At 39.4% G+C, this 27,635-nt stretch overlaps 1 protein-coding gene across 2 annotated transcripts in view; it reads right to left on the reverse strand.

The window, feature by feature from the left end:
• Positions 1-22,494, reverse strand: part of LOC121369256 (universal stress protein Slr1101-like) — a 67,824-nt gene extending 45,330 nt beyond the window's left edge. Inside the window, exon 1 of one of the 2 annotated variants that reach the window (XM_041494217.1) lies at positions 21,897-22,494. In XM_041494217.1, the coding sequence (XP_041350151.1) occupies positions 21,897-21,969 (73 nt within the window). In that variant the 5' untranslated portion in view covers positions 21,970-22,494. The remainder of the gene's footprint in view (positions 1-21,896) is intronic. The other variant, XM_041494218.1, reaches the window with a different exon arrangement.
• Between the last annotated feature and the right edge of the window lie 5,141 nt (positions 22,495-27,635).

Genomic DNA, 27,635 nt, shown 5'->3' on the forward strand with positions numbered 1-27,635 from the left:
ACCATCATAGCTGAAATGTCTGAGCATAGTAGCAGAAAATACCGGTTGTAAACACGTGGATTATTTTGCGAGAACCACTAATATCTCTATTAGCAGACGACATTCCGTGCAGATTCCACCAAAGCTTATCTGGGAGAAGATATAGAAGGTCAAGTGTTTATATCCATCACCTTAGAGCTCGTCTTACAGGTGCTGGTATCCAAGTGTTTATATCCATCACCTTAGAGCTCGTCTTACAGGTGCTGGTATCCAAGTGTTTATATCCATCACCTTAGAGCTCGTCTTACAGGTGCTGGTATCCAAGTGTTTATATCCATCACCTTAGAGCTCGTCTTACAGGTGCTGGTATCCAAGTGTTTATATCCATCACCTTAGAGCTCGTCTTACAACTGCTGGTATCCAAGTGTTTATATCCATCACCTTAGAGCTCGTCTTACAGGTGCTGGTATCCAAGTGTTTATATCCATCACCTTAGAGCTCGTCTTACAGGTGCTGGTATCCAAGTGTTTATATCCATCACCTTAGAGCTCGTCTTACAGGTGCTGGTATCCAAGTGTTTATATCCATCACCTTAGAGCTCGTCTTACAGGTGCTGGTATCCAAGTGTTTATATCCATCACCTTAGAGCTCGTCTTACAGGTGCTGGTATCCAAGTGTTTATATCCATCACCTTAGAGCTCGTCTTACAGGTGCTGGTATCCAAGTGTTTATATCCATCACCTTAGAGCTCGTCTTACAGGTGCTGGTATCCAAGTGTTTATATCCATCACCTTAGAGCTCGTCTTACAGGTGCTGGTATCCAAGTGTTTATATCCATCACCTTAGAGCTCGTCTTACAGGTGCTGGTATCCAAGTGTTTATATCCATCACCTTAGAGCTCGTCTTACAGGTGCTGGTATCCAAGTGTTTATATCCATCACCTTAGAGCTCGTCTTACAGGTGCTGGTATCCAAGTGTTTATATCCATCACCTTAGAGCTCGTCTTACAGGTGCTGGTATCCAAGTGTTTATATCCATCACCTTAGAGCTCGTTTTACAGGTGCTGGTATCCAAGTGTTTATATCCATCACCTTAGAGCTCGTCTTACAGGTGCTGGTATCCAAGTGTTTATATCCATCACCTTAGAGCTCGTCTTACAGGTGCTGGTATCCAAGTGTAGAGTTCTAAGAGTAGGCTTTTGTCGTTGAGAGGATGCATCAAATTATTAAATATAGTTTTCGTTAGTCGTTTAAAACTTTACTACAACTGACAAAACATTAAGACACAGTTATGGCTGTTCGTGTGTGTGTGTGTGTATGTGTGTGTGTGTGTGTGTGTGTGTGTGTGTGTGTGTGTGTGTGTGTGTGTATGTGTGTGTGTGTGTATATGTGTGTGTATGTATGTGTGTGTGTGTATATGTGTATGTGTATGTGTGTATGTGTGTGTGTATGTGTGTGTATATATGTGTCTGTGTGTATGTGTGTGTGTGTGTATGTATGTATGTGTGTGTGTGTGTGTGTGTGTGTATGCATGTGTGTGTATGTATGCGTGTGTATGTGTGTGTGTGTGTGTGTGTGTGTGTGTGTGGTTTTGTGTGTGTGTGTGTGTCTTTCTCTCGCTCACTCCCTCTCTCTCTCTCTCTCTCTCTCTCTCTCTCTCTCTCTCTCTCTCTCGCTCTCGCTGTCTCTCTCTCTCTCTGCTCTCTCTCTCTCTCTCTCTCTCTCTCTCTCTCTCTCTCTCTCTCTCTCTCTCTCTCTCTCTCCCCCTTCCCCTTCCCCTCTCTGTCTCTAAGTGTGTATGTGATGAATGTGTGGTATGAGCGTGGGGTGGAAGTGTTACTGTGTGTCTGCGTGGGAGTAATTACTGCTTTCGTGTACATAATAAATGGCTAAAGGTCCAGGAGGAACACCATACTGTGCCACAAATGTTGAAACGTGTGTACTGGTCTTAATTTGGTACTTAAAAACAAATGTTTAGGATATGAACAAAAGATACAAAAAGGACTGATGACATTTGGTAATTTTGACATATAGTCTTAAAGAGGAAACCCGCTACATTTTCCCATTAGTAGCAAGGGGTATTTTATATGCACCATTAGCTTTTTAATATACACTTCCTTAAAGACATGACAGCAACGCCACGGCCTTTGATATACCAGTCGTATAGTACTAGTTGGAACGGGGAAAAAATAATTATTGTATGTTTATATATTGTGTGTGTGATTTTACGTTAAACATTTTCCATGCAATGTCAGGATCTAGTGAACCTGTAATGCATATTAATGGCAAGAATTATGTATTGATCTGTTATTATGATACTGCAATTGTGAATACGTATAATTTGTAATAATAGAATTCTGCCAAAACCTTGAATGCCAGAGTGCACAGACCACTAAATTACGAAACACAAATTAACAATTTTACACGCATTCAATATACGGAACATGTTTATTATACAAATAATCAGTATTGTAATCCTGCGGGTCAAGGAACAATAGCGTGACGTCATCACGCTGGTATTATGAGTTTTCCGCTCTTGCTGTGTTTGTGCGATTGCCAATAACGATGATGGTAATAGTTTATGAAGAGCTGTATTAGATTACAGCCACCTTGGACTACGATAATCGATAGATGTCGAGGCCTGGGGTGGCATCCTGACAGTCGGTGGCATGTCAATCGACCTTAAAGACATCAACACAGTGGTCCGGCACATTAGGACGTCTCGAGTCATCTAAACGTCGTTCAAGGCCACAAAGATAGAGGTACCACTAGAGGACATTGATTAATTAATCATCAACTATTGGATGTCAGATATTTGGTAACTCTGACGCCTTTTCTTCAAAGGACCCGTTTCATTTTGTCATTAACAACATCTTTTATATGCAGTTTTTCTCACATACAGGACAGTATATACTTTGATATACCAGTTGTAGAGCACTACATGGAATGGAAAAACATAATTAGCATCGTGGTGTCGTGGTTAAGCCATCAGACATAAGGCTTGTAGGTATAGGGTTCGCAGCCCGGTACCGGATCCCACCCAGAGCGAGTTTTAACGACTCAATGGGTAGGTGTATAAGACCACTACACCCTCTTCTCTCTCACTAACCACTAACGACTAACCCACTGTCCTGGACAGACAGCCCAGATAGCTGAGGTGTGTGCCCATGAAAGCGAGCTTGAACCTTAAATGGATATAAGCACGAAAATAAATTGAAATGAAAAAAATTATATAGTTATAGTTTGTTTTCTTTAACAACTCCACTAGAACACATTGATTATTAATCATCGGCTATTGGACGTCCGACATTTTGACGCCTTGTCCTCAGAGGAAACCCGCTACACATTGTTATTAACACCAACCAAGGTATATTTTGATTGCATTTTCTCACAGACAGTGCAGTACATACTTTGATATATCAGTCCTTGAGGCACAACGTGGAATGGAAAAAAAAAAATCAGAGAATTAGTCAACCGATGGGATTTTATCTTACGACCAAGCACAACAAGAAGCTAGCTAATGTGTGAATGTCCATCAGGCAAACGTTCAACCAGATGTGGTCATGACGGGCGTGTTTCAGTCATGACTGAATAAGAACACGATAAACCAATATCCTGATTCAGATGCTCGTCCTTCTAAGGTATCTGTTTAAACTGGCTAGGCCGAGGTAACTGAATATTTCTTTAATCAGTATTACTCCGTGCGGACTTTTACAACATTTATGAGGTTGCCAAAGAAAGCCGAGTAGATTTTATTATGGGATTCAGCATACTGTGGAATCCCAAGAATTGAGGAGACGGCATTAACTTCACTGAAAAGGAAACTTTTATATATGAAAGTAAACCTTGATATATGAAAGTAAACCTTGATCTATGAGAGTAAACCTTGATCTATGAAAGTAAACCTTGATATATGAAAGTAAACCTTGATAATTGAAAGTAAACCTTGATCTATAAAAGTAAACCTTGATCTATGAAAGTAAACCTTGATATATGAGAGTAAACTAGATCTATAAAAGTTTGATGTCTGAAAGTAAACCTTGATCTCTGAAAAGTAAACCTTGATCTATGAAAGTAAACCTTGATCTATGAAAGTAAACCTTGATCTATGCAAAGTACCTGAACTTTGATCAGGGTAACAGGCCCGGAATATTGAGGGATTATTATCACCTTCTTAACCATTTAGAATAATAACTACTCTGGTAAGACACCGTAGAGGCTGTTCAAAACGTTCAAGCTAGCACCTTCGCCATGTTGCAGCTACAGAGGTGCCCAACATATATCAAGGATTGGGAAAATGTGAGTGTAACACAGCGAGAGACAGAGACACAGATATGTCAGGGGGAGTGATACAGAGAATGCTAGAGAGACAGAGACAAACTGAGACACAGAGAGAGAGACAGACAGACAAAAAGAGATATTGAGATTTATGAATCTATGTACACATGTCTGTATGTACCTTAGTAGGTGGAGATACATTTAATAGAACAACTTAATTGTGTAAGTGTATATGTACCAGCTGGAACTGTCAGACACTGACGAATAGTCCATGTAAAACAGGACCACAGTCTCCAGGGCACATCATGTGGTCCTCTCCCTGTACACCGAAGCAAGGAGACATCAAAGAACACTTGATATAGACAATGATATTTTAGGCCTACCAATACAGCCGAATTCAAATCTTATCCAAGATCAACTATAGCTTGAACGCAGAAGAAGATGATGATCATGATCATAGTGGTGATGATAACGATAACAACGATGGCGACGATGACGACAACGACGATGATGATGATGATGATGAACAAGAACAAGATTAAGAATAAGAATAACATGAAAAAGGAGAAGAAGTGTACTTGGTATTTGTAATAAAAGTGTAAGATCGTTAGAAAAGAAACCATTACTGTTGCACAGCTCTCTGCGCTCTCTCTCTCTCTCTCTCTCTCTCTCTCTCTCTCTCTCTCTCTCTCTCTCTCTCTCTCTCTCCCGTATTAGCAGCAAGATGTATTTTATTTGACAGTGTCCAAGAAAAACAAATTACATAATCAAATTAGGAATTGACATATAGTTCACTCCGAGGAATAAATGAATTCTATATTTTGCGTAATTTCACTACAAAGTACACCGACAGAACCACGAAAGAAAATCGAATTCGTCAAACTGTTTTAATAAATATTCATTGTTTGGGATTTGTTGAAGCTTATCTAACATCTGAAGGAAATTACTATTTTATACTAACGACCATTCTAGCAGAGATGGCGGAATCGATCAGCTGACATGTGTGTCACCGGTACTGATGGACGTTCGGAAGATTCCGCAATATTCATGTTACTCGGAACAAAACAGAACACGTGCGGATCAGACGCAATTATACTCGACGACACGACAAACAGCACTCGAGTTTATAGCAATAACCTAATAACTTAGTTTAGTCTCCATTGACCTAGAGTCTTGCAGAAACGAGTTTTTCAGACCGTAGTCGAAACGAAACAAGAACACGCTGTCATAGGAAGAAAAATAAGCTTAATAATATGTTTACTGTAAAAGGTTAATTTTTTTCCTTTTTTAATTAATCCAGAGATTGCTGCTTTACGGGGAAAAATCGGTGATCAGTCTTGAACAATTCTGATTAACAAGAAATCTTGGCTTGGGGAAGAATGGCCTCTAGCCTTTTTACCGTTTCCTAGCAACCTTTTTGTATTAACTTGCTCATGTTCACAGAAAGCCCAAGTGGATTTGACATGGGCAAACATTGCCCACCCTCTGTACTGCCAGTTTGAGCTGAGGACAGATTTACGATCTAACCTTTGGAACTGAGATAGTGGTCTATAAACGATTTGCGGGATATTTATTTTGGCGAAACTGTGTCACTTCTGTTTTCATATTATACAGGGTTTTTTTGGGGGGTTGGGGGTTGTTTGGTTTGTTTGTTTGTTGTTGTTATTGTTGTTGTATTTGTTTGTTTGTTTGTTGGTGTTCTCTTTTTCTTCATTATTTGACATCCAATAGGCGATGATTAATAAATCAATGTGTTGCTAAACAAAACAAAAGCTATATTATTAGTGTTAATGTTGCTCACTATAAGCAAACATAAATAACTTTTAGGTTGCTAATATAGTAATCATTTTCCTAAACTACTACATGATAAAATAACGTGTATCAAACTGATGGCATATTGGTTACGTTGTTATGTTTACGACTACTAAGTACCGGGGTCATATCGCAGAACTCCAATCTAACGTCACTGGTATGTGTTGTCCTGTCTGTATAACTGCATAATTATATAAGAAAAATCCTTTTCTGCCCCGCTACTGACCCTGGTCGGGCTGCTTGTGTTCCCTTGCACATGCCAGCGCGGGAGACACCCTCTCTCACCCACCCCAAACCCTTTCCTGTCTTAGATGAAGGAGCCGGCGAAGTCGACACCTGCGCCCACGACAGGCGTGTGCTGTGACAGTTTGTGCACGTTAAAACCTATTCCCTGGCCTGACCGTTCCTGCGAATCGGTAAGAACAGCTAATATGGCGGCAGCGGGTTTCGTCTCTACTAATCTATAAACCTCTCTTCTGCCCAGGCAATCCACGAAACGGATTAGCTTGCCCAGTCTTAATTCTGCCATTTTTGTTTTCACACAGATCCCTGATATTTAGTGATAACCATTTTACTGTGGATTACATGTCCAATCACGACGAGAGCTCGGGGCTACACTATGGAGCAGATATTTATGTAACCTCGGTAACCCGTCTTTACATGACAGTACACCCGCCAGTCGGAAACGGTGATAATCAATTAATTGTGGAAGAAATCGATAAATGTATGATTTTGAAAACCTAATCACCATAGCCAATAAGGCTGGAGTAACGGTGTGGGAAGAATAAGAAATGCCAATACAAAATAATATGTCACGTTACATCAGCGTATCGCATGGTGGTATTTGTTATGCATGTATATGACCGTCTGCTAATACCAAATTTATATTGTAAATAACCAGATTACTTTATACAACAATTTGTCAAAGACAAACTGACAAAAAAGTTTTTGTTTGGTCTCACCGTGTACAAGCAATAACAACTATAAAATACATCATGAAACGAAAGAATTTTACAAAAACAAAAATAATTAAAAAATATATATAGAGGATACTCCCCGAGTGTCTTGTGGTATCATAATTTATCAGCACGAGTTGATAAAAGTATGAACTCTGAGGCTTGCCGAGGATTTTATACTTTTATAAACGAGTGCTGATAAATTATGATATCACAAGACGGGGGGGGGGTATTCTTTTTATCATCCATTATCATTCTTTTCATTTGCGACAGTTGTAAACAATGTCAGTAATGTGGGTTGAATGTTAGGGGTAGACTCGTTAACTAGCAGAACGGCAGTGGCGTGACGTCACTAATAGTAGGTTTAGCACTGAAACAAACACAGTGACGTAACAAAACATTGTCTTGTGAATAAATTTGACCAATCAAGATTATAAGAAGCGATATTTCCTGCGGAGATATCGCAGGCGATATCGCAAATTATAGTGCCAGCGATATCTCCTACAAAAGCCTTTAATGGATGATAAAACATAATATTATGCACAGGCTACACTTTAAAGAGTTTCAGAAAATTTTGATTAACAATTTCAATAATTTTTAAAATAAATTTATGAAAATTTCCTAAATGTAAGCTTTAAACGCGCACCATTAAATTTAGTTTAATGTGTTTAAAATTAATTCGTTTGTGGTATTTGGAATTACTTAAAATAATGACACATAATACTAGCTAACTTCGGTAAATGAATGAATGAATTAATTAATTAATTAATGAATGAATGAATTAATTAATTAGGTGGGATTTGGGTGGGTGGATGGATCGATGGATGGATGGATGAATTTTAACGACATCGAAGTACGGTAAATGCACAACAAAAATCTAACAGTAATACTGTCAACAGAACACCAACCATGAACACATCTCCGAAGAGCCACATCCAGGAATTTAGTTCTGAGAATAGCAAAAGCTTTAAAATGTATTTAGAGCTGCACATTAAATGTTTAACAAGTAGAATAAAAGAACATACCAGTAATTAGTTCTCGGTTCTGCTTCTGTTTTTAAGTGCATTCTCACTGATTGGCAAATAAAGTTCAACAACGCAGCTTGGAAACGCAATTCAGCTGTCTGGCACAATATTATGTGCTCAAGGTGGCTACCAATACCTTTAGTATAACAATTATGAGGAAATGGCTGGGACGAGAAAAAAACATTGAATCCCCTCGCACCTGGGACGAGCGCTCAATCATTGACTTACATCTTTTCCAGATATCACAAACATATCATCATATGCACTTTTTGAGACAGGACAGTACATACCACCGCTTTACTACACCATGTGTGGAGGTCTAGAAATGTATACGACTCCCGGTGTGTTCTATCAGTTACCCATCCACGCACTATCCGAACCTAACATTAATTCGTTTTTATTTCAACTTGGTTTTCGTGCTTATGCCTATATCCACTTAAGGTTCAAGTTCACGGTTCTGGACTTACATGTTAGTTAAGCGGGCTGGTTGTCAATGAGTGGGAAGTGGGTGTAATCAGCTTGCATCTCTCCAGTTAGTCTTGAAAACTCACCCTGGGTGGCAGCCGGTACTGGGATCTAAACCTGGCTACTGATTTTCGTAAAACCGGCGTTAACTATGACGTCACTACGACGCAGGCCATAAACGACAATAATTTTACGATATTGTAGTTCTAACATAACTTTGAAAATGTGGGCCCAGAAGTCTTGCCCAACTTATATTGGGTGGCAGTCCTCCTACAGACGGCATAACGACGTAGTGTCCCGGGAATGGCAGTCCTCCTACAGACGGCATACGGACGTAGTGTCTCGGGAATGGCAGTCCTCCTACAGACGGCATAAGGACGTAGGGTCCCGGGAATGGCAGACCTCATATAGACAGCATTCATAAAAACAATCACATCCTTGCCAATACCCTTTCGACTCGGTTCATATTGTATATTACCGATACGAGATCCGGAGATTTAAGCGTGGTTATTTTGAAATCCGGCGATTTAAGCGTGATTATTTCCCCGTTCATATTATACGTGTATATTACTGAAATCCGGCGATTTAAGCGTGGTTATTACCCCGTTCATTATACGTGTATATTACTGAGATCCGGCAGTCCAAGCGTGGTTATTTCCCTGTTCAGATTATACGTGTATATTACTGAGATCCGGCGATTTAAGCGTGGTTCCCGTTCATATTATACGTGTATATTACTGAGATCCGGCAATTTAAGCGTTGTTATTTCTCCGTTCATATTATACGTGTATATTACTGAGATCCGGCAATTTAAGCGTGGTTATTTCCATGTTCAGATTATACGTGTATCTTACTGAGATCCGGAGATTTAAGCGTGGTTATTTCCCTGTTCAGATTGAACGTGTATATCACTGAGATCCGGCGATTTAAGCGTGGTTATTTTCCCGTTCATATTATACGTGTATATTACTGAGATCCGGCAATTTAAGCGTGGTTATTTCTCCGTTCATATTATACGTGTATATTACTGAGATCCGGCAATTTAAGCGTGGTTATTTCCCTGTTCATATTATACGTGTATATTACTGAGATCCGGCGATTTAAGCGTGGTTATTATCCCGTTCATATTATACGTGTATCTTACTGAGATCCGGCGATTTAAGCGTGGTTATTACCCTGTTCATATTATACGTGTATATTACTGAGATCCGGCGATTTAAGCGTGGTTATTACCCAGTTCATATTATACGTGTATCTTACTGAGATCCGGCGATTTAAGCGTGGTTATTACCCTGTTCATATTATACGTGTATATTACTGAGATCCGGCGATTTAAGCGTGGTTATTACCCAGTTCATATTATACGTGTATATTACTGAGATCCGGCGATTTAAGCGTGGTTATTACCCCGTTCATATTATACGTGTATCTTACTGAGATCCGGCGATATTAGCATGGTTGTGGTTATTACCCTGTTCATATTATACGTGTATATTACTGATATCCGGCAATTTAAGCGTGGTTATTACCCTGTTCATATTATACGTGTATATTACTGAGACCCGGCGATTTAAGCATGGTTATTACCCTGTTCATATTATACGTGTTTATTACTGAGATCCGGCGATTTAAGCGTGGTTATTTCCCCGTTCGTATTATACGTGTATATTACTGAGATCCGGCAATTTAAGCGTGGTTATTTTCCCGTTCTTATTATACGTGTCTATTACTGAGATCCGGCAAATTAAGCGTGGTTATTTTCACGTTCATATTATACGTGTATATTACTGAGATCCGGCGATTTAAGCGTGGTTATTACCCAGTTCATATTATACGTGTATCTTACTGAGATCCGGCGATTTAAGCGTGGTTATTACCCTGTTCATATTATACGTGTATATTACTGAGATCCGGCGATTTAAGCGTGGTTATTACCCAGTTCATATTATACGTGTATATTACTGAGATCCGGCGATTTAAGCGTGGTTATTACCCCGTTCATATTATACGTGTATCTTACTGAGATCCGGCGATATTAGCATGGTTGTGGTTATTACCCTGTTCATATTATACGTGTATATTACTGATATCCGGCAATTTAAGCGTGGTTATTACCCTGTTCATATTATACGTGTATATTACTGAGACCCGGCGATTTAAGCATGGTTATTACCCTGTTCATATTATACGTGTTTATTACTGAGATCCGGCGATTTAAGCGTGGTTATTTCCCCGTTCGTATTATACGTGTATATTACTGAGATCCGGCAATTTAAGCGTGGTTATTTTCCCGTTCTTATTATACGTGTCTATTACTGAGATCCGGCAAATTAAGCGTGGTTATTTTCACGTTCATATTATACGTGTATATTACTGAGATCCGGCGAATTAAGCGTGGTTATTTTCCCGTTCATATTATACGTGTATATTACTGAGTTCCGGAGATTTAAGCGTGGTTATTTTCCCGTTCATATTATACGTGTATATTACTGAGATCCGGCGAATTAAGCGTGGTTATTTTCCCGTTCAGACACGACGGTCGGTGTATTCCACATACCACCGTAATCCCATTAGACAGAGTCGGGGTGATTGTATTATCCGGGTTCGAACACGTCAGCTGGTACCACCAGCTAAGAGCATTACAGGATCGCACGTCTCATCAACTTGTACGTGTTACTGGCGCTAATTGCCGCTTTGTCAAACACATCATGGGCGACTTACAGTAATAGTGCCAATCAAAGGGAATCAATAAAACAAAACTTTCTAATGATTTAAGACTCGATTAACTCGCTCCAGCTCCCTTGCTTCACACTCCAGTCATATATAAACGATTCGTCAAGGGCATCATTTCTGAATTTCTTTGACAAGATTATTTATTGCTTTTAGTGAGAGTATATGATACATGTATAAGAAACATCTGATAAGAAAGAGAACGATTGTTTTTATATTAATACATCTATTTGGTATCTAAATTATGTCTTCAGTAAGTTTAGACTAGAGAAATCAGTCTTGAGAGTGGCAGTCTTCGCACACACAATGTGAAAGAAAAAAAATGAATCAATGAATGAATGTTTAACGACACCCCAGCACGAATTATACGGGAAAGGTGTATTCTCCTACCTACAAACTAGCATTGATTATTTTCCTTCTACGAAGTAGAAACGATTATAATCATGTTATAAAGTAGAAAGGATTATCATCCTATAAAGTAGAAAGGATTATTATCCTCCTTCTACTAAGTAGAAAGGATTATCATGATCTTACAAAGTAGAAAGGATTATCATGAGCCTACAAAGTAGAAAGGATTATCATGATCCTACAAAGTAAAAAGGATTATTCTCCTCCTACAAAGTAAAATGATTATCAATCTCCTACAAAGTACAAATGATGTATCATCATCCTACACAGTAGAAAGGATATATTATCCTACAAAGTAGAAAGTCTGTATCGTCCTGGGGAGTAACAATCCTCTAATAGACGAAGCACCTGAGAGTGATTCATGAGAACAGTCACGACCCTGTCAAAATAAATCTAATTCCGTTTTACGCTGACGACTTCGAATGCCATAACGTTTTTGATGTTCAGATAATAAGAATATAAGAGATAGGAAATCGCTGCGGAGATATATACATATCCTGTCGAATAACAGCATGGAATCGTTTTACATAATAATTCCTACTGATGAAAAACGACGCACTACGCCCTTGGTATATTAGATGAGGTGAGGGGGATTGGGTCCACCGAGGGCCATCAACACTAATATTGAGGTGAGCACTTTAGCATTCTACATCCTATCATTAAACTGAATCAACCAAAATGTTTTGTCTCACATAAAAATACACACAAAAAATACTATACCCAGGACCTTCTTGTCATTATAATCTTGATAGTATCCTGGTTGAACTCAAACGCGTTGAAGCTGATAGGAGAAGTTTTTATTATTGGACTTAGACTCTTTAAGAAGATACCATTGAAAGGTGATCTTCTCTTTTAAGTAATACAACTTTTTTTTTCTTTTTTTTTTAAAGTAAAATAATAGAACAATGAAAAACATTAGTTAGTTCATCCGCACCTCATTGGCTCAGCACATTGTTAAAGGAAGGGACAATCAAGGCATTTGACCTGGTATGCATATTCAACGATATATAATGCACATTATTGCTTCATATCAACAAGTTTAATCGTATAGTTAATTAATAAAACAGTTAAATGTGACGGCTATTATATATAACGGGCGCAGCCATTTTGTATCATCTCAGTGAATACGCCCTCTGGCGAGATGGTGGTTACGTAATACTTAACGTATCACGTCAGGAATTAGTCTTCGAACTGAAGAAACAAAACATACCCGATTTTTGCGGATGCATCGCAATAGTTTGTAATAATAGTCATCCCAGTAAACCAGCAACAATTATATATTATTTTTAATACAAAATAAACCACCATTGTCAAAGTATTGAAATAACTGTATTAGGTTTTGTACATAAATTAACCTACATACTGAAATAATTCCTAAAAATGCCTTTGTTATAAACCCTTGGATTGGTCAAATTCGTATCACGTGATGATAAAAACTGACATTCATAGTACCATGAATCTCAGTTTAGCACTATGTTTGGCTTATAGCCGGAACTACTCTATGAATTATGTCAACAAAGGAATCCCCGAGGAATTTCCTTGAGATTCTATTTTTAGACATCAAACAGTAATCAAACACTTTAGTATGAATGGCTTCGCGCTAACGCGCTACGCCATTCATACAGTGTGTAAAGCGGTTTTGCGTTTCATACTAGCATGAAACTCAAAAAAATTCACGTTCAATTCTTAAATAATAATCGGAGTGTTTTTTTTAGTTAATTGGTCTTTTCTTTCCGTGGCCTGTACCTGTGGTTCCTGATTGGCAGATGTCTATTTAGACGGTCCCCAGACACTGTGTCTAGACACACTAAAAAGACGTGCCTCTTTTATTAAGTTCACAGGGTATAGTGTGTTAACCGCACAGACACCCCTCTAATCGTAATCGATCAGACGTCCTGCTTTATTACTGTAAGTGATTCTATAAAACCCTTGATTAAGTAGACTTTCCCATCTAAAATCACAAAACTGACCAATTACGTAGTCCCAAAGAAAAGAAAATTATCATTTGGATATCGTGAGTGGTCGTTTTTGCTCAAACGTAGCATACCAATAGGCCTAATAATATGCTTCTTTCTTCTTCTTTTTTTTCTTCTTCTTTTTTTTAAAGAAAAATACTATAACTCCATTTCGTTCTATTAATGCAAATTGAAATATATTTAGTTGAATAGTTTATTATACTATCAAGTCCTTTATATTGTTTTACAAGTCAGAGCGAAGCGCCTTGTCGTAAATTAGAACGTTTGTTTACACTGTGCACAGAGGAGATGGACGGAGCTGACGTCACTTCGCTCCAAGCAATACCACCGGACGTCACAAAAACGAAATAAAATGGCTGCCCCCAGTTAGCAGGAATAATCATGGTTTTTTTATTAACTCTAAAATTACGCGTTTTTCATTTGTTAAAGTGGCAGTATGTGTTGGTGGTCCGGGTATGCATCTTTCCAACACATAAAACTCTTGTTTGAATTTACTCTACCTTTAACAGCAGAAATAAACCAATCGATGCCATGCGCCTTGGACGAGCACTATAATGACCGGTCTGCAGAGCACATCCGGAGATACGTGAGATATCAGGAAACACATGGTTCACCGGACACTACTAGCGAAACGTTAATTGTATGAATTCCATATGAAACCAGAAGCCATCGCTGTATGGTATCGCTGGGGTAGTGGTTAATCCTTCGGACGTATGGCTGGCTGGTATATATTGGGTTCCCATCTCGATACAAGCACACACCTAGAGCGAATTTGAATGAATGAATGAATGAATAAATGTTTAACGACACCCCAGCACGAACAATACATCGGCTATTGTGTGTCAAACTGTGGTAAATGAAAAACTTAAATGATGATCAGAGCGAATTTTACCGACTCATTGGGTGAAAACAGTCTTGATAGTGGCAGTCCTCTTAAAGGTAGACTAAACTCCAACAAGAGCCTTATGTGTTGAAAAGATGCATATCCGGACCACCAACACATACTGACACTTTAACAAATGAAAAACACGTAATTTTAGAATTAATAAAAAAAAACGTGATTATTCCTGTTAACTGGGGGCAGCCATTTTGTTTCGTTTTTGTGACGTCCGGTGGTATAGCTTGGGGCGAAGTGACGTCAGCTCAGGTCCAACTTCTCTATTATGCACAGAGTAAACAAATGCTCTAATTTACGACAAGGCGCTTTGCTTTCATCAGCCTGACTTGTAAAACAACATAAATGACTTGATAGTATAATAAACTATTTAACTAAATATATTTCAATTTGCATCAATATAACGAAATGGAGTTATAATATTTTTTTCTTTTAAAAACTCCAAAGAAAAAATGCATATAATTAGGCCTATTGGTAGGATACGTTTGAGCAATAACGACCATTCACGATACCCAAGTGATAATTTTCTTTTCTCTGGGACTACGTAATTGGTCAGTTTTGTGATTTTAGATGGGAAAGTCTACTTAATCAAGGGTTTTACAGAACTACTTACAGTAATAAAGCTGGTAAAGTCCATTACGATTTGAGGTTATCACACAATACCCTGTGATCTTAATAAAAGAGGCACGTCTTTTTAGTATGTCTAGACACAGTGTCTAGGGACCGTCTAAATATACACCTGCCAATCAAGAACCACAGGTACAGGCCACGGAAAGAAAAGACCAATTAAGCAAGAAAACACTCCGACTATTATTTCAGTACGTGGGTTAATTTATATACAAAATATAATAGTTATTTCAACACTTTGACAATGGTGGTTTATTTTGTATTGAAAAATAAACCACATATACACGTTGCTGTGTTACTGGGATATATATTATTACAGAATATTGCGATGCATCCGCAAAAATCAGGTATGTTTTGTTTCTTCATTTCGAAGACTAATTCCTGACGTGACACGTTAGGTATTACGTAACCACCAGCTCGCCAGAGGGCGTATTCACTGGGATGGTACAAAATGGCTGCGCCCGTTATATATAATAGCCGTCACATTTAACCGTTTTATTAATTAACTATACAATTATACTTGTTGATATTAAGCAATAATGTGCATTATGTATCGTTGAATATGCACACCAGTCCAAAAGCCTTGCTTTAGCATCCCTTTAAGGACTACGTGAGAAAGATGTATTTTTCTCCTAAAGACAGATGAGGATTGATGTATCCTTCTACAACGTACAAAGGAAGTATCATCCTATTACACAGACTTCTCTCTCACTAATTACAAACAACTGACCACTAACCCACTGTTCTGGACGAACATTCTAGATAGCTGAGGTGTGTGCCTAGAAAATCGTGTTTGAACCTCAATTCGATATATAAGAACGAAAATAAGGGAAAATGAAATGAATGGCTTAAACACGAGACACTAATTATATGTGAATTGTGCCGCACCATGAAACGAGAGTTTGAATATGCTTGCATTGTGCTGCACTAGGAATTGAGAGTGACTATATGCTTGCATTGTGCCGCACCATGAAACGAGAGTTTGAATATGCTTGCATTGTGCTGCACCAGGAATTGAGAGTGACTATATGTTTGCAGTGTGCTGCACCAGGAAACGAGTCTGAATATGCTTGCATTGTGCTGCACCAGGAATTGAGAGTGACTATATGCTTGCATTGTGCTGCACCAGGAAACGAGTCTGAATATGCTTGCATTGTGCTGCACCAGGAAATAAGAGTGACTATATGCTTGCATTGTGCTGCACCAGGAAATGAGAGTGACTATATGCTTGCATTGTGATGCACCAGGAAATGAGAGTGACTATATGTTTGCATTGTGCTGCACCAGGAAATGAGAGTGATTCTATGCTTGCATGCAGCACCCTACAGGTCATGTGACGTCATATCATAACACTGCCTCTCCTATATTTGGCATTCATTATCATTGGCAAGTTTTAATGTTAGTTTTATCTCTGTTTGTTTAATACATGTTTTCTCTGATTAAAATAAATACTATGATAATCCTGGTAATTAATCAGGGTAATCGCCAATGCCGTGGAGATTGCCGTGGTATTTTCATTTCCTGTGGCATTTACATGTATTTTGCCGTGGAAGTTTCAAAATTGTAATGTCACCGTATAAATTAATTTTAAAAAATGTGTAATACTGATAAATTATACTCCTCTCTTATAAATTATCCGCAAAACGTCCATGGAAAATGCCGCGGAGCCTATTTTTCTACGGTATTTGTTTGCCGTGGCCATTCTGTTGTGATACTATTAAAATTGTATAATTTAATAAGTTGTGTTCTGTTGGTCTGTGCATAAGCATAAAAATTATAACAGCAAAAATGTAAACAGATGATATAAATACAATTATTAATCATAAATAATGTTTATTAAATATTATGATATTCTACCAACAGCCTGGATAGTTTATGGCATTTAATAGTTTAGTAGTGATCCTGAATTGGAATTTGTACCTCCAACGTGGAGTTTATTGATAACTCTTTTTTTTATTAAAATAGAATCTAAAGCAACAGTCAAAGCATTTGAAGCGATATTCCTCAAACTACCTACTGAGCCCGAGGTTATGAAAACACCACTGGGTTACTATTTGAGATATCAAATAAAGTTGAGCAAGACAAAGTTGTTATGACTTGTGACTACGTCCTTTATGAAATAGCATTAGCAGTTGGGAATAAGTGTTCTGAACCGTTATATGGTATTTATTTTGCCTCCAAATTTCAATGTGCAATAGGATTCTTCATGCGAATAAGCGACATAGACTATATTCTTGCTCATTCAGAGGTTTGCTTTCCAGGAACTGCCAAAAATAATATTTTTGTGAGAACTGTTATTTAATACTGAAGGCACAGAGTGTTGTGTGCACTGCAATATTTGAGATATTCTGACTTTCAACATATGGTTATTGCCAGAAACTTCAGATGTGGATTTTTTTAAAATATTGATGAGACTGTTAGTGATATTATTAATATTTTGGTGAGGAAGAGAAAAGTAAAATTCACAGATATGTTCCAAGGAGATGATGTTTCTCAATTTATTCCAACTGTATGATCACTATTCCTTACATAGTTCAAATACCGTACATATGTTGCAACAACCCTATGGCAGATTTCCCGTGTTTGAATATGTTTGTAATGTGCTACAGAAGGAAAGGAGTGGTTGAATATGCTTTCATTGTGCTACAACAAGAAACAGGAGTGGTTGAATATGTTTGTATTGTGCAATAGCAGGACACAAGAGTGGTTGAATATGTTTGTATTGTGCAATAGCAGGACACAAGAGTGGTTGAATATGTTTGTATTGTGCAATAGCAGGACACAGGAGTGGTTGAATATGCTTGTATTGTGCTATAGCAGGACACAAGAATGAATGAATATGCTTGTATTGAGTTACAGCAGGCAATGAGGATGTCTAAATATACTTGCATCGTGCTACATCATGAAAGGAAAATGGTTGAATCAGCTCGCAGTGTGTTGCGCCGTGAAACCCAAAGCGTGTGAATGTGCCCGTGTATGTTTTGATGGGTGGGTTTTCTATGTCGGCGGGGGGTGGGTGGGGGAGGTCGAGTTAGTAATACAAATGTTAGCCTGTTCATTCCAGCATTCGAACAAGGACAGTACAATGGAATGATGGATGCTGGCACGACGTCGTCTGACAGTTATGTTGTCATGGAAACACAATAGTGCCTCTTGTCATACAGAAACAATGACGACGCTTGTCATACAGTAACAATGGCGACGACGTCAGACATTTTTTTTATCATCAATGTTGAAATCCAGATGCCAATTACAACCACGTAATCACTTAAGTGATTATTTCAGTAAACACGTCAATAATATTGCAGCTTTGTAGCCTATACTAAGACGTTGTACAATAACAAACGTTGTTTTCTCAATAAATAGAACTGCCTATAAGACTGTCTTATACATTACCTGAATAGCCCTGAACTTAAACTGTTTATACAAAAAAACTTTTTTTACGCAATAACCTGTCATAATTATCTTTTTAACATACAAAGTAAACCTTTATTCTAACATCTCTGAGACAAAAACTTAGTTTTACTAGATAACTGTAAAAATAACACTTTCTTTGAAATACGGTGTATACGAACACCGGCGTATGGATGCACTACTTTACTGTTAAAATGAAACAAGGGATGGCAGAAAAACTGACAACAGAGAGTGACAGCAACCAATATTCTCATCGTCGGTGTGAGGAAGTTAACTGTATTGTTCATACTCAGTTGCACATCACATCTTTGTATTATAGACACATACTAGTAGATTAATACGCTAGTACTAAATTAAATGTGGTCTACAATATCAAATGTTCGCTTATTTGTTTCTCTGGGTATATTTTTATTTTTAATATTTAGAACCACTGTTTGTAACTTCTATCTAACAAAATAATTCTGTATCGTTCAATATCTTGAACTTTTCTAAATGTTTCGAAATAACTGATAACAGACTGATATTCACAGTACATGTAGTAGAAAATGCTTACTGTTTATATTAAAACTTTACACCAATTTGTGAAATTAATAAGCTTACACACATTTGAGATTTTTAACTTTTAGAAGTTTATTAAACAAGAATCCAGTTTTTAAATGGTTATTATGAAAAAAGTGCTGGAAAAAACATCATTTGGTGTTTCATGTTGCCAAAACTCCGTTACAAGCAGTTTCATTGGTTGATGGTAATATACGTGAGGATCACGCTGTCAAAATGGAAAGAAAGAAAGTTTGTTTTGTTTAACGATACCACTAGAGCACATTGATTTATTAATCATCGGCTATTAGATGTCAAACATATGGTCATTTTGACACAATTATAGAGATTAAACCTGCTACATGTTTCCATTAGTAGCAATGGATCTTTTATACGCACCATCCCACAGACAGAATAACACATACCACGGCCTTTGATATACCAGTCGTGGTGCACTGGCTAGAGCGAAAAATAGCCCAATAGGCCTACCGACGGGGATCGAGCCTAGACCGATCGCGCATCAAGCGAGCGTTTCCCCATTGGGCTACGTCTCGCCCTCCGCTGACAAAGTGGTGTTTATTGTTTTGATGAGGAAGTTTGCCATATTAGGAAGTAAGGAAGGCACATTTTATTTAACGACGAACATATTTTAATAACGCTTATATAGCGTCGGACAACCTGCCAATTGTCGCTTGGTGTTTTTAAACATAGTATTAAGGACCACACAGATAATGAGAGAAGAAACCCGCTGCCGTCACACAATAGGCTAGTCTTTCCGATTAGTAGCAATGTATCTTTTACATACACCATCCCACATGCAGGATAGCACATACCATGGCATTTGTTATACCTGTTGCGGAATACTGGTTGAAATTTAAAAAATTGTTCAATGGGCCCACTCATGTGTTATATTAGGAGTCTATTTGAGCAGGTATAAGTTACATTATGCATGTATTTCGTCATCTTCATCTTGCGCAGATGGTATTTCGTTTCCTAACTTCCCGGGCACGTACATGTATGTAGGCCTATTATAAAAGAGTCTTTCCAAACCGGAATCTGTTTTCCAGGTTACTGAGTAAAATGGAAATGTTATCTTTGAGTCATGTGCCACTTTAGGTAGCACTATACCAATTAATTTCCGGCTGGGTCGAAGTTCGAGGTGCACCGAACTTTAGATAGAGAAGTTAAAACCACAAGTCCTGTGAATGGTTATAAATGTGAGTGTGTTGGTTGTAAAAAAAATTAGTTTCATCTGGGCTAAAAATGTATACAATTTTAATTCATCTAGTACCACTGTGTCAAGTAGCCTTGTGCTTGGAACATGTATGGGGTACATGTAAAAAAAAGTACAAAAATTTTGTGCGAAACTAGGGGTGTTGTAAAAACATCTGGTTATACCGAAAATGAGCCATGAAAGGTACCATTTTCTGCAGTTAATACTTTGAGGTTGGGGTTGTAGTACTGATATTTGTGGGTCATAGTTTGGTTGATATATTGCATATAGTGTTTTTAAACACAAACGTTAACATGGTCGCCTATGGGATTTGAATTGGTATAGTCCAACCTTTACGCTTCTGCGGTGCTTATACCGATACAGTAGGTGGCCGCTCGAGTTATTTGGCGCAGTGGCGTAGAGAATTGAGGGGGGGGGGGGGGACACGGGGGGCAATCCCCCTCTTCCAATCAAATCTTTTTTCTTTCTTTTTAAACGTATTAAATTTATAAAATCATACATACATACATACATACATATACACACATACATAGTGTGGGTCGTACCCCCCCCCACCCTCTAACCCACCCCCCCCCCCACCCCCCAATATAAAATCCTGGCCACACCAGTAATTTGGCGTCAGTTCAATCTCATCAAGACGAGTAGACCGCTATGTGTCTATATTTGGGGCCATTATAATATGCTCCGGGTGTCAGTCTATGATCGGCCGTGTTTTTATTTTATCTCGAACATCATTGGTTATTAACAGTTTTGCGAGCACTCGGTTTTCATCGCAATATGTCTGAAGCGTGTTCAGGAGGGCGAAAGATCGCGCTCGCTCGCTAGACTGGGGTTCTTTTTGTGTGTCTAACGTTATATGAATGGGATGTGATAGATGACGGTGGTTTCAGTCAAATAGTCCACTGCTTGTACTATCAAGGACATAGGGTATGGGGAGACGCTTTGTTTTTCAAAGCAGAACTTGTCTCTCCTATGATATTTCATATTTAATAGGCCTATTTCGTAGACTTGGTGAATCTATAGAGATATTTTATCACCATTATTCCAAACACAAGAAGTCTGCGAAACCTGTCTAAACCCAGGACTTTTACTGCATATGAATTTACATTTTTATAAACTGTAATGACCGCTGGCATAGATACAGAGAAGAAATGATAAACGATGTATTTATTACTTTTACATCTGTTACAATAAAACGGATAATTTCATTAATCATAATTAGTATTAGGAACACGCTAATATAAACATATTAGTATTGGTATTTCTCATATATAAATAGAGACCTAAAAGTCTATTATCTGATGCCATTCTGTGTAGTTACTGATCTATAAAAAAGGAGTGTTTATTCAGTCTAACAACCGGAACTGAAAAGCGCATGGCCCAGTAAACACTGGCACCAAAATCAATTCCAAAATAAACGACCAATAATAAATTATTAGCCTTTTCCCCCCGTATACACGCGTCGCTAACGAAAGCAAGAGGTTTGGCGCGTGACGTTTCCCCGTTCAGCGTAAACCCAACAACGGACGTTAGATTGACAGAGTAAACTGAAGGTACTCACACAGAAACGCGTTGTCAGAGTGCTCGCTTTCGTCGATAGCCATAGCCACGATTCGCTGTCCAGGCTTCGCCATCCTGTTGCCGTGTCGACGCTCTGAGTCCTTCTGCCTTTCCCTTGCTCTGTCTGCTGGCCGAATCACCGCTGCCACCACCACTACCGCTACTGCTTCTCGGCGCAAGCTTTATGGATTTTTCTCCTCCTCGATATATAAGCAACTCGAGTGTTTACATCACATGTTCTGGTGCCGACGGGAAAAGCGCCGGGTGATCGCGCCGGCCAGTGATTATTTTGAAACACGTATTCTTCAATGGAAGAATGTTTCCTTCCAATGTCTATCCTAGAGATTTCCCCCCAGATTTAAAGAACTCTCGAGCGCGCACCTGCCTCGTTTCGGTGTGTGCTGTAAAATAAAACCAGCGCGTGTGAGTGGCAAACGATCGTTGAAATTCTGCCTGCCGATTCTGCCAGCTCTTCGCGTAAAAATCTGAATCCATAAAGAAATACCAAAGAGCAGTGTTTAGAATGTTCTGCGTCCGTTCGTAACGGTATTGTTCGCGTTCTCAACCCATTTACTAGCTGGTCACATATCACCAATGGGCCCAGAGAAATAAATCATTTAGATCCCCGTCAACACAACCTAAACAGGGGTGTGCAATAGGCACTGGCCCTTCCAGCTTTGAAAATGATGCTCCACACACACACACATACACACATACATACATACATATACACACACATACATACATATACACACACACGCACACGCACACACACAGAGAGAGAGAGAGAGAGAGAGAGAGAGAGACATATACACACGCGCGCACGCACACACACACACATACATGCCTACACTTACATAATAGTTGTAGTTATTTAACAAAACACTGGTGTCAAGAGGAACAATTATTTACAAATGGTGTTTTATTAAAAAATAACTAATTGAAACGTGATTCTAATAAATGTCGTGGTTTATATATAATCATTTACATCTGTGGTGGTGGAATCCGGTTTACAAGTATTTCAATGTAGATATATATTTTACTCAAATTATTGTGCGGGTATAAATGCAAAATGTTTGCCAGACTGGCGGGACAGCATGCAAAACACTCGCCGGTCGGGGCGGCAGAATTTCGATCCTTGCTCATACACATATATACTCTTCAAAAGAAGAAACGCAAAACCACATTGTCGTAACATTTGGAGAATTGATTTAATTATTGAATGGTGAGTCCGATAATTACCAAATGTTGCAGGATTGTTCACAATTCACTCTAGTCCATTGTGAGTAAGTGATAGGACACACCACCAAGGTCAAGGTCATCTGGAGTCAATACCGGGTGTGGCCTCCGCGTGTGTTGACAACTGCCTGGCACCGCCTGCCCATTGAAGCAACCAGAGTACGGATGACGTCCCGGGGGATGGTGGCCCACTCATCCTGAAAGGCTGCTGCCAGCTCGGGCAGGGTCTGGGGCTGTGGTTGTCGCTGTCGGAGGCGTCGGTCCAACTCGTCCCATAGATTCTCAATTGGGTTCAAATCCGGTGATATCGATGGCCAAGGAAGGACATTAATGTTGTTGTTCTGTAGGAAAGCCGTTGTGAGACGTGCTGTGTGAGGCCTGGCGTTGTCATGTTGGAACACTGCGTTGGCGTTGGCCATAACTGGAACGATGTGTGGCCGGAGGATCTGGTCAATGTAGCCCTGTGCATTCAGGTTGCCCTGCACGTGGACCAGGTCAGTTCTGCCAGTGTGTGAAATGGCTGCCCACACCATGACACTACCCCCGCCGAATCTGTCCACTTCCTGCACGCAGTTTGCCGCATAACGTTCACCACGACGACGCCTATACACGCGACATCTTCCATCATGACGTCGGAGCAGAAATCGGGACTCGTCACTGAACCACACCCGTCTCCATCGCAGTTGAGGCCATTGTCGATGAATCTGGCACCACTGCAGTCGGAGTCGACGGTGTTGTGGTGTTAAGATGACACCTCGAACTGGACGTCTGGCACGAATTCCTACCTCACGTAGGCGGTTCCGTACGGTCTGGTCGGATATCCTGCGCAAACCTGGTATTGCTGCGGCTGTGGAGGTGGCAGTAGTCAATCGTTCCCGAAGGTGGCGTACCCGGATGTAGCGGTCCTGCCCGGGGGTAGTGACCCGTGGTCGACCGGATCTAGGGAGGTCACGTGTTGATCCATGTTGCTGGTGACGGTCCCACAGTCTGGAGATGGTGCTTGGGGACACATGGAATGCCCTGGCAACGGCCGTTCTGGATTCGCCTGCGTCTAGTCGGCCGATGGCATTGTTTCTCTGCGGTTCACTGAGACGTGGCATGTCCTGGATTGTCAACTGTCGGCCAGATACAGAGGCCAGGCAAGCGAACACCCTGCACTTTTATACTGTCGGTGTCCATGTTGCACGTGGCTGCGTTTTTGCGAATATTCACATTTTGGAACTTTATTGTACAGTAGCTGCGTTTTATCGAATGTAACCGTGGGAATGTGTTTGGGACATGCAATGACCTTATATTCACAAAGCATGAACCGGTAGGAAACATAAAATCGGAGTTATAACCCATTTGTACCCTTTTGCGTTTCTTTTTTTGAAGAGTATATATACAACACATATTTAGCCTATATATAATTATAACTGCCCCAACCCGTCAAACGTTGGTGTCATCTTCTGATGCCTATGCCACTCACACCTCGCGCTACCAATTCGGTTTCAGTTTATGAAAAAAGGTTCAGTACATAAATCAATTTCATTTATTATTCGAATTTCTGGTCCGTTCATATCTGTACATGAAGTTGGACTCATTCACAACTGGCATTGCAATTAAATATACAAAGACGCAAGGCAACTGTCTGTGAAATAGTAAACCAAAAATAGTAATACGAGTTAGTTTCACCATTATATCTTGTAGAATTCTTATATGTTGAGAATCCAATCTGTTTTTTAACTAAAATCTAGGTTATATAAAGGTGAAATTAATTTGTTTTATTTGTTCCCTATTTCACAGAAATTTCCGTTTTTGTATAATTAATGGAAGACAATTGTCTGTGAAGTAGTACAAAAAAAAGAAAAAATCTAATAAAAAGCGACACTATCAGTTGACCAATCAAAACAGTCAGAAACGTAGACTGGTTGTTGCTATGTAGGTTAGCTATGCCATTATCGATATTGAGCAACGCTAATTTTACTGAACTACTAAGTATTTGGATTGCAGTGTGGTCTATCGGATTATCGTGTAGCTCATAAAAACTGTTTTTGGACGTTTTCCTGTTCAGTTTGGTTGAAAAATTAAGCACCACAAAAAAAAAACACACACACCAAACACAACCCGCAGTGTTTTCGATTTACCATCAGGGCCCGTACTTACAAAACTTTTAGAGTCCAGACTCAGTCTCTAATGACGTCACACGCATACAGTTTGTATGGCGTTGTCATGACATTAGTGTCGCAGACTCAATCAGAGTCTTGAGTCTCGACTCTAAACGTTTTATGAGCATCAGACCTGAGTCACCTCACTATTTCTTTATGTTTCAACCAATCAAAATCCAAAACAATCCACGAATACGGAATACTGTTACGAAGTGATATTGATGCAGTCACCAATTTCCGAAAACTTGCGTCCGTTTTTAGCTTATAGTGTTGACTCTCCAAACAGGTTCTGTCTAATGCGCGTCAATGTGGAACCATGTGGAATCATCCGCATTATGTGAGAGGCTGTTGAAACACAGCCTCTCAATGCGGATCAGTGTGGATCAACCTGTTTTCGGTTGAGACACACCAAATACAATTGTGAGAGGTCGCGTTGAGGGGAGTTCTAACAAATGACATCTAAACCGACCCGAATTGTAATGCGGATTTATTCGATTTCGTATCCGAATTTGGTGTGTCACAATCCGTATTTCATTTCGCTCTAAGATTAAATATTGAACAAAACTTATTATAATTAGTTTGCGCTTTAAACCATCTCTGAATAGTTAGATTAACATTGCGAGATTATCATAGAGACCAAAAGTGCACCATAAAATGCAAATGGTGCGATTTACCCCTGGTATCGGTCATAACAGCCATAACCGTACAATTTCCCAGAAAACCGTAGTTGTTTACACACTGTCAATTAATTGAGCGACCCTTGCTCTCGCGAACAGTTTGACTGGTACCATCGAAATAAATGTTTTATTTAACGATGCACTCAACACTTTTTATTTACGGTTATATGACGTCAGACATATGGTTAAGGACCACACAGATTTTGAGAGGAAACACGCTGTTGTCACTACATGGGCTACTCTTTCCGATTAGCAGCAAGGGATCTTTTATTTGCGCTTCCCACAGGCAGGATAGCACAAACCATGGCCTTTGTTGAACCAGTTATGGATCACTGGTCGGTGCAAGTGGTTTACATCTACCCATTGAGCCTTGCGGAGCACTCACTCGGGGTTTGGAGTCGGTATCTGGATTAAAAATCCCATGCCTCGACTGGGATCCGAACCCAGTACCTACCAGCCTGTAGACCGATGGCCTAACCACTACGCCACCGAGGCCGGTGGTACCATCGTGTTCTATCATATCACATTCATCTAACGCTAGGCACAGCAACAAGTTTAAGAGAACGAGAGCGATTTCTCGCTCTCCTGACCATCCATCTAATTGTATTTGCAGGTAATTGTGCGGGGGGGGGGGGGGGGGGGGGGGGGGGGGGGGCGTCTAGACTTCGGCTAGCGAAGCTTTCAGGGATATCGGTCGGGCCATGCCCCCTCCCTCCCAAAAAAACAAAAAAACAAACAACAAAAAACCCCAAAAAACATACATTAAATAAAAGAAATTTCTAATCAACATACCCCCACAACCCGTGATATGTGTTTTTTCCGCCTATGGGAATGTGCATATAAAAGATTCCTTTCTGCATTAGGAACAAGAGTACCGGCGAAGTACATGATACGCCCGTCAGGAGTTTGATGAAAAACTATAGATATTAATGAATATGTTACAGGTATGATTCAATTCTGATTTATGTGATTTTTTTTGCAATGGGATGGATGAACAGTTTGTTTTGGATCAACTACTGATGATACTGTATCCACTGGAGAAGGTACTGTCTGTTTAATGAAGTCCTGACTTCTTCAAAGGCGAAACAAGATTTTCCTATGATGTTCAGAATATAGACGAATTATTTTATTTATTTGTATCACAGTGACAAGTAATTGAATATGACACACCACCATCCCAAGTTGTTCCTACATGTAAGGTCTGAGGGTCCTGTGTGCATCTGTGTGCATGTATGGTCCGGACAAGGATTTACTGTTATGTACAGTAGACCGCAATCTAATTAAAATTAGCTCCACTATTACATGTGGATCTAACACCAGAAAGTTGGAGGTCATGTCCACCAATCAAAACCTTACTTGCAGAATCCTGCCAGTGATTTAAAAATAATTTGAAAACATTCCGAATTATCCTTAGATCCACATGTAATAGTTGAGCTAATTTTAATTAGATTGAGTAGACCGTGAAAAGTAGGTCACAGTGACCTAGTAATAGTATGCGACACACCGTCAACCCAAGTTCTTCCTACATGTGAGGTTTGATGGTCCTATATGCATATGTATGCAAGATATGGTACGGACAAGAAAAAGTTAACAGACGGACGTACGTACGGACAAACACAATAGCATAATACGACTTATCATAGACGGGGCGTTATACAAATGTAGCAGGGTTTTCTT

Source organism: Gigantopelta aegis, chromosome 3 (assembly GCF_016097555.1).
Source record: "Gigantopelta aegis isolate Gae_Host chromosome 3, Gae_host_genome, whole genome shotgun sequence".
NCBI classification, from domain to species: Eukaryota; Metazoa; Mollusca; class Gastropoda; order Neomphalida; family Peltospiridae; genus Gigantopelta; species Gigantopelta aegis.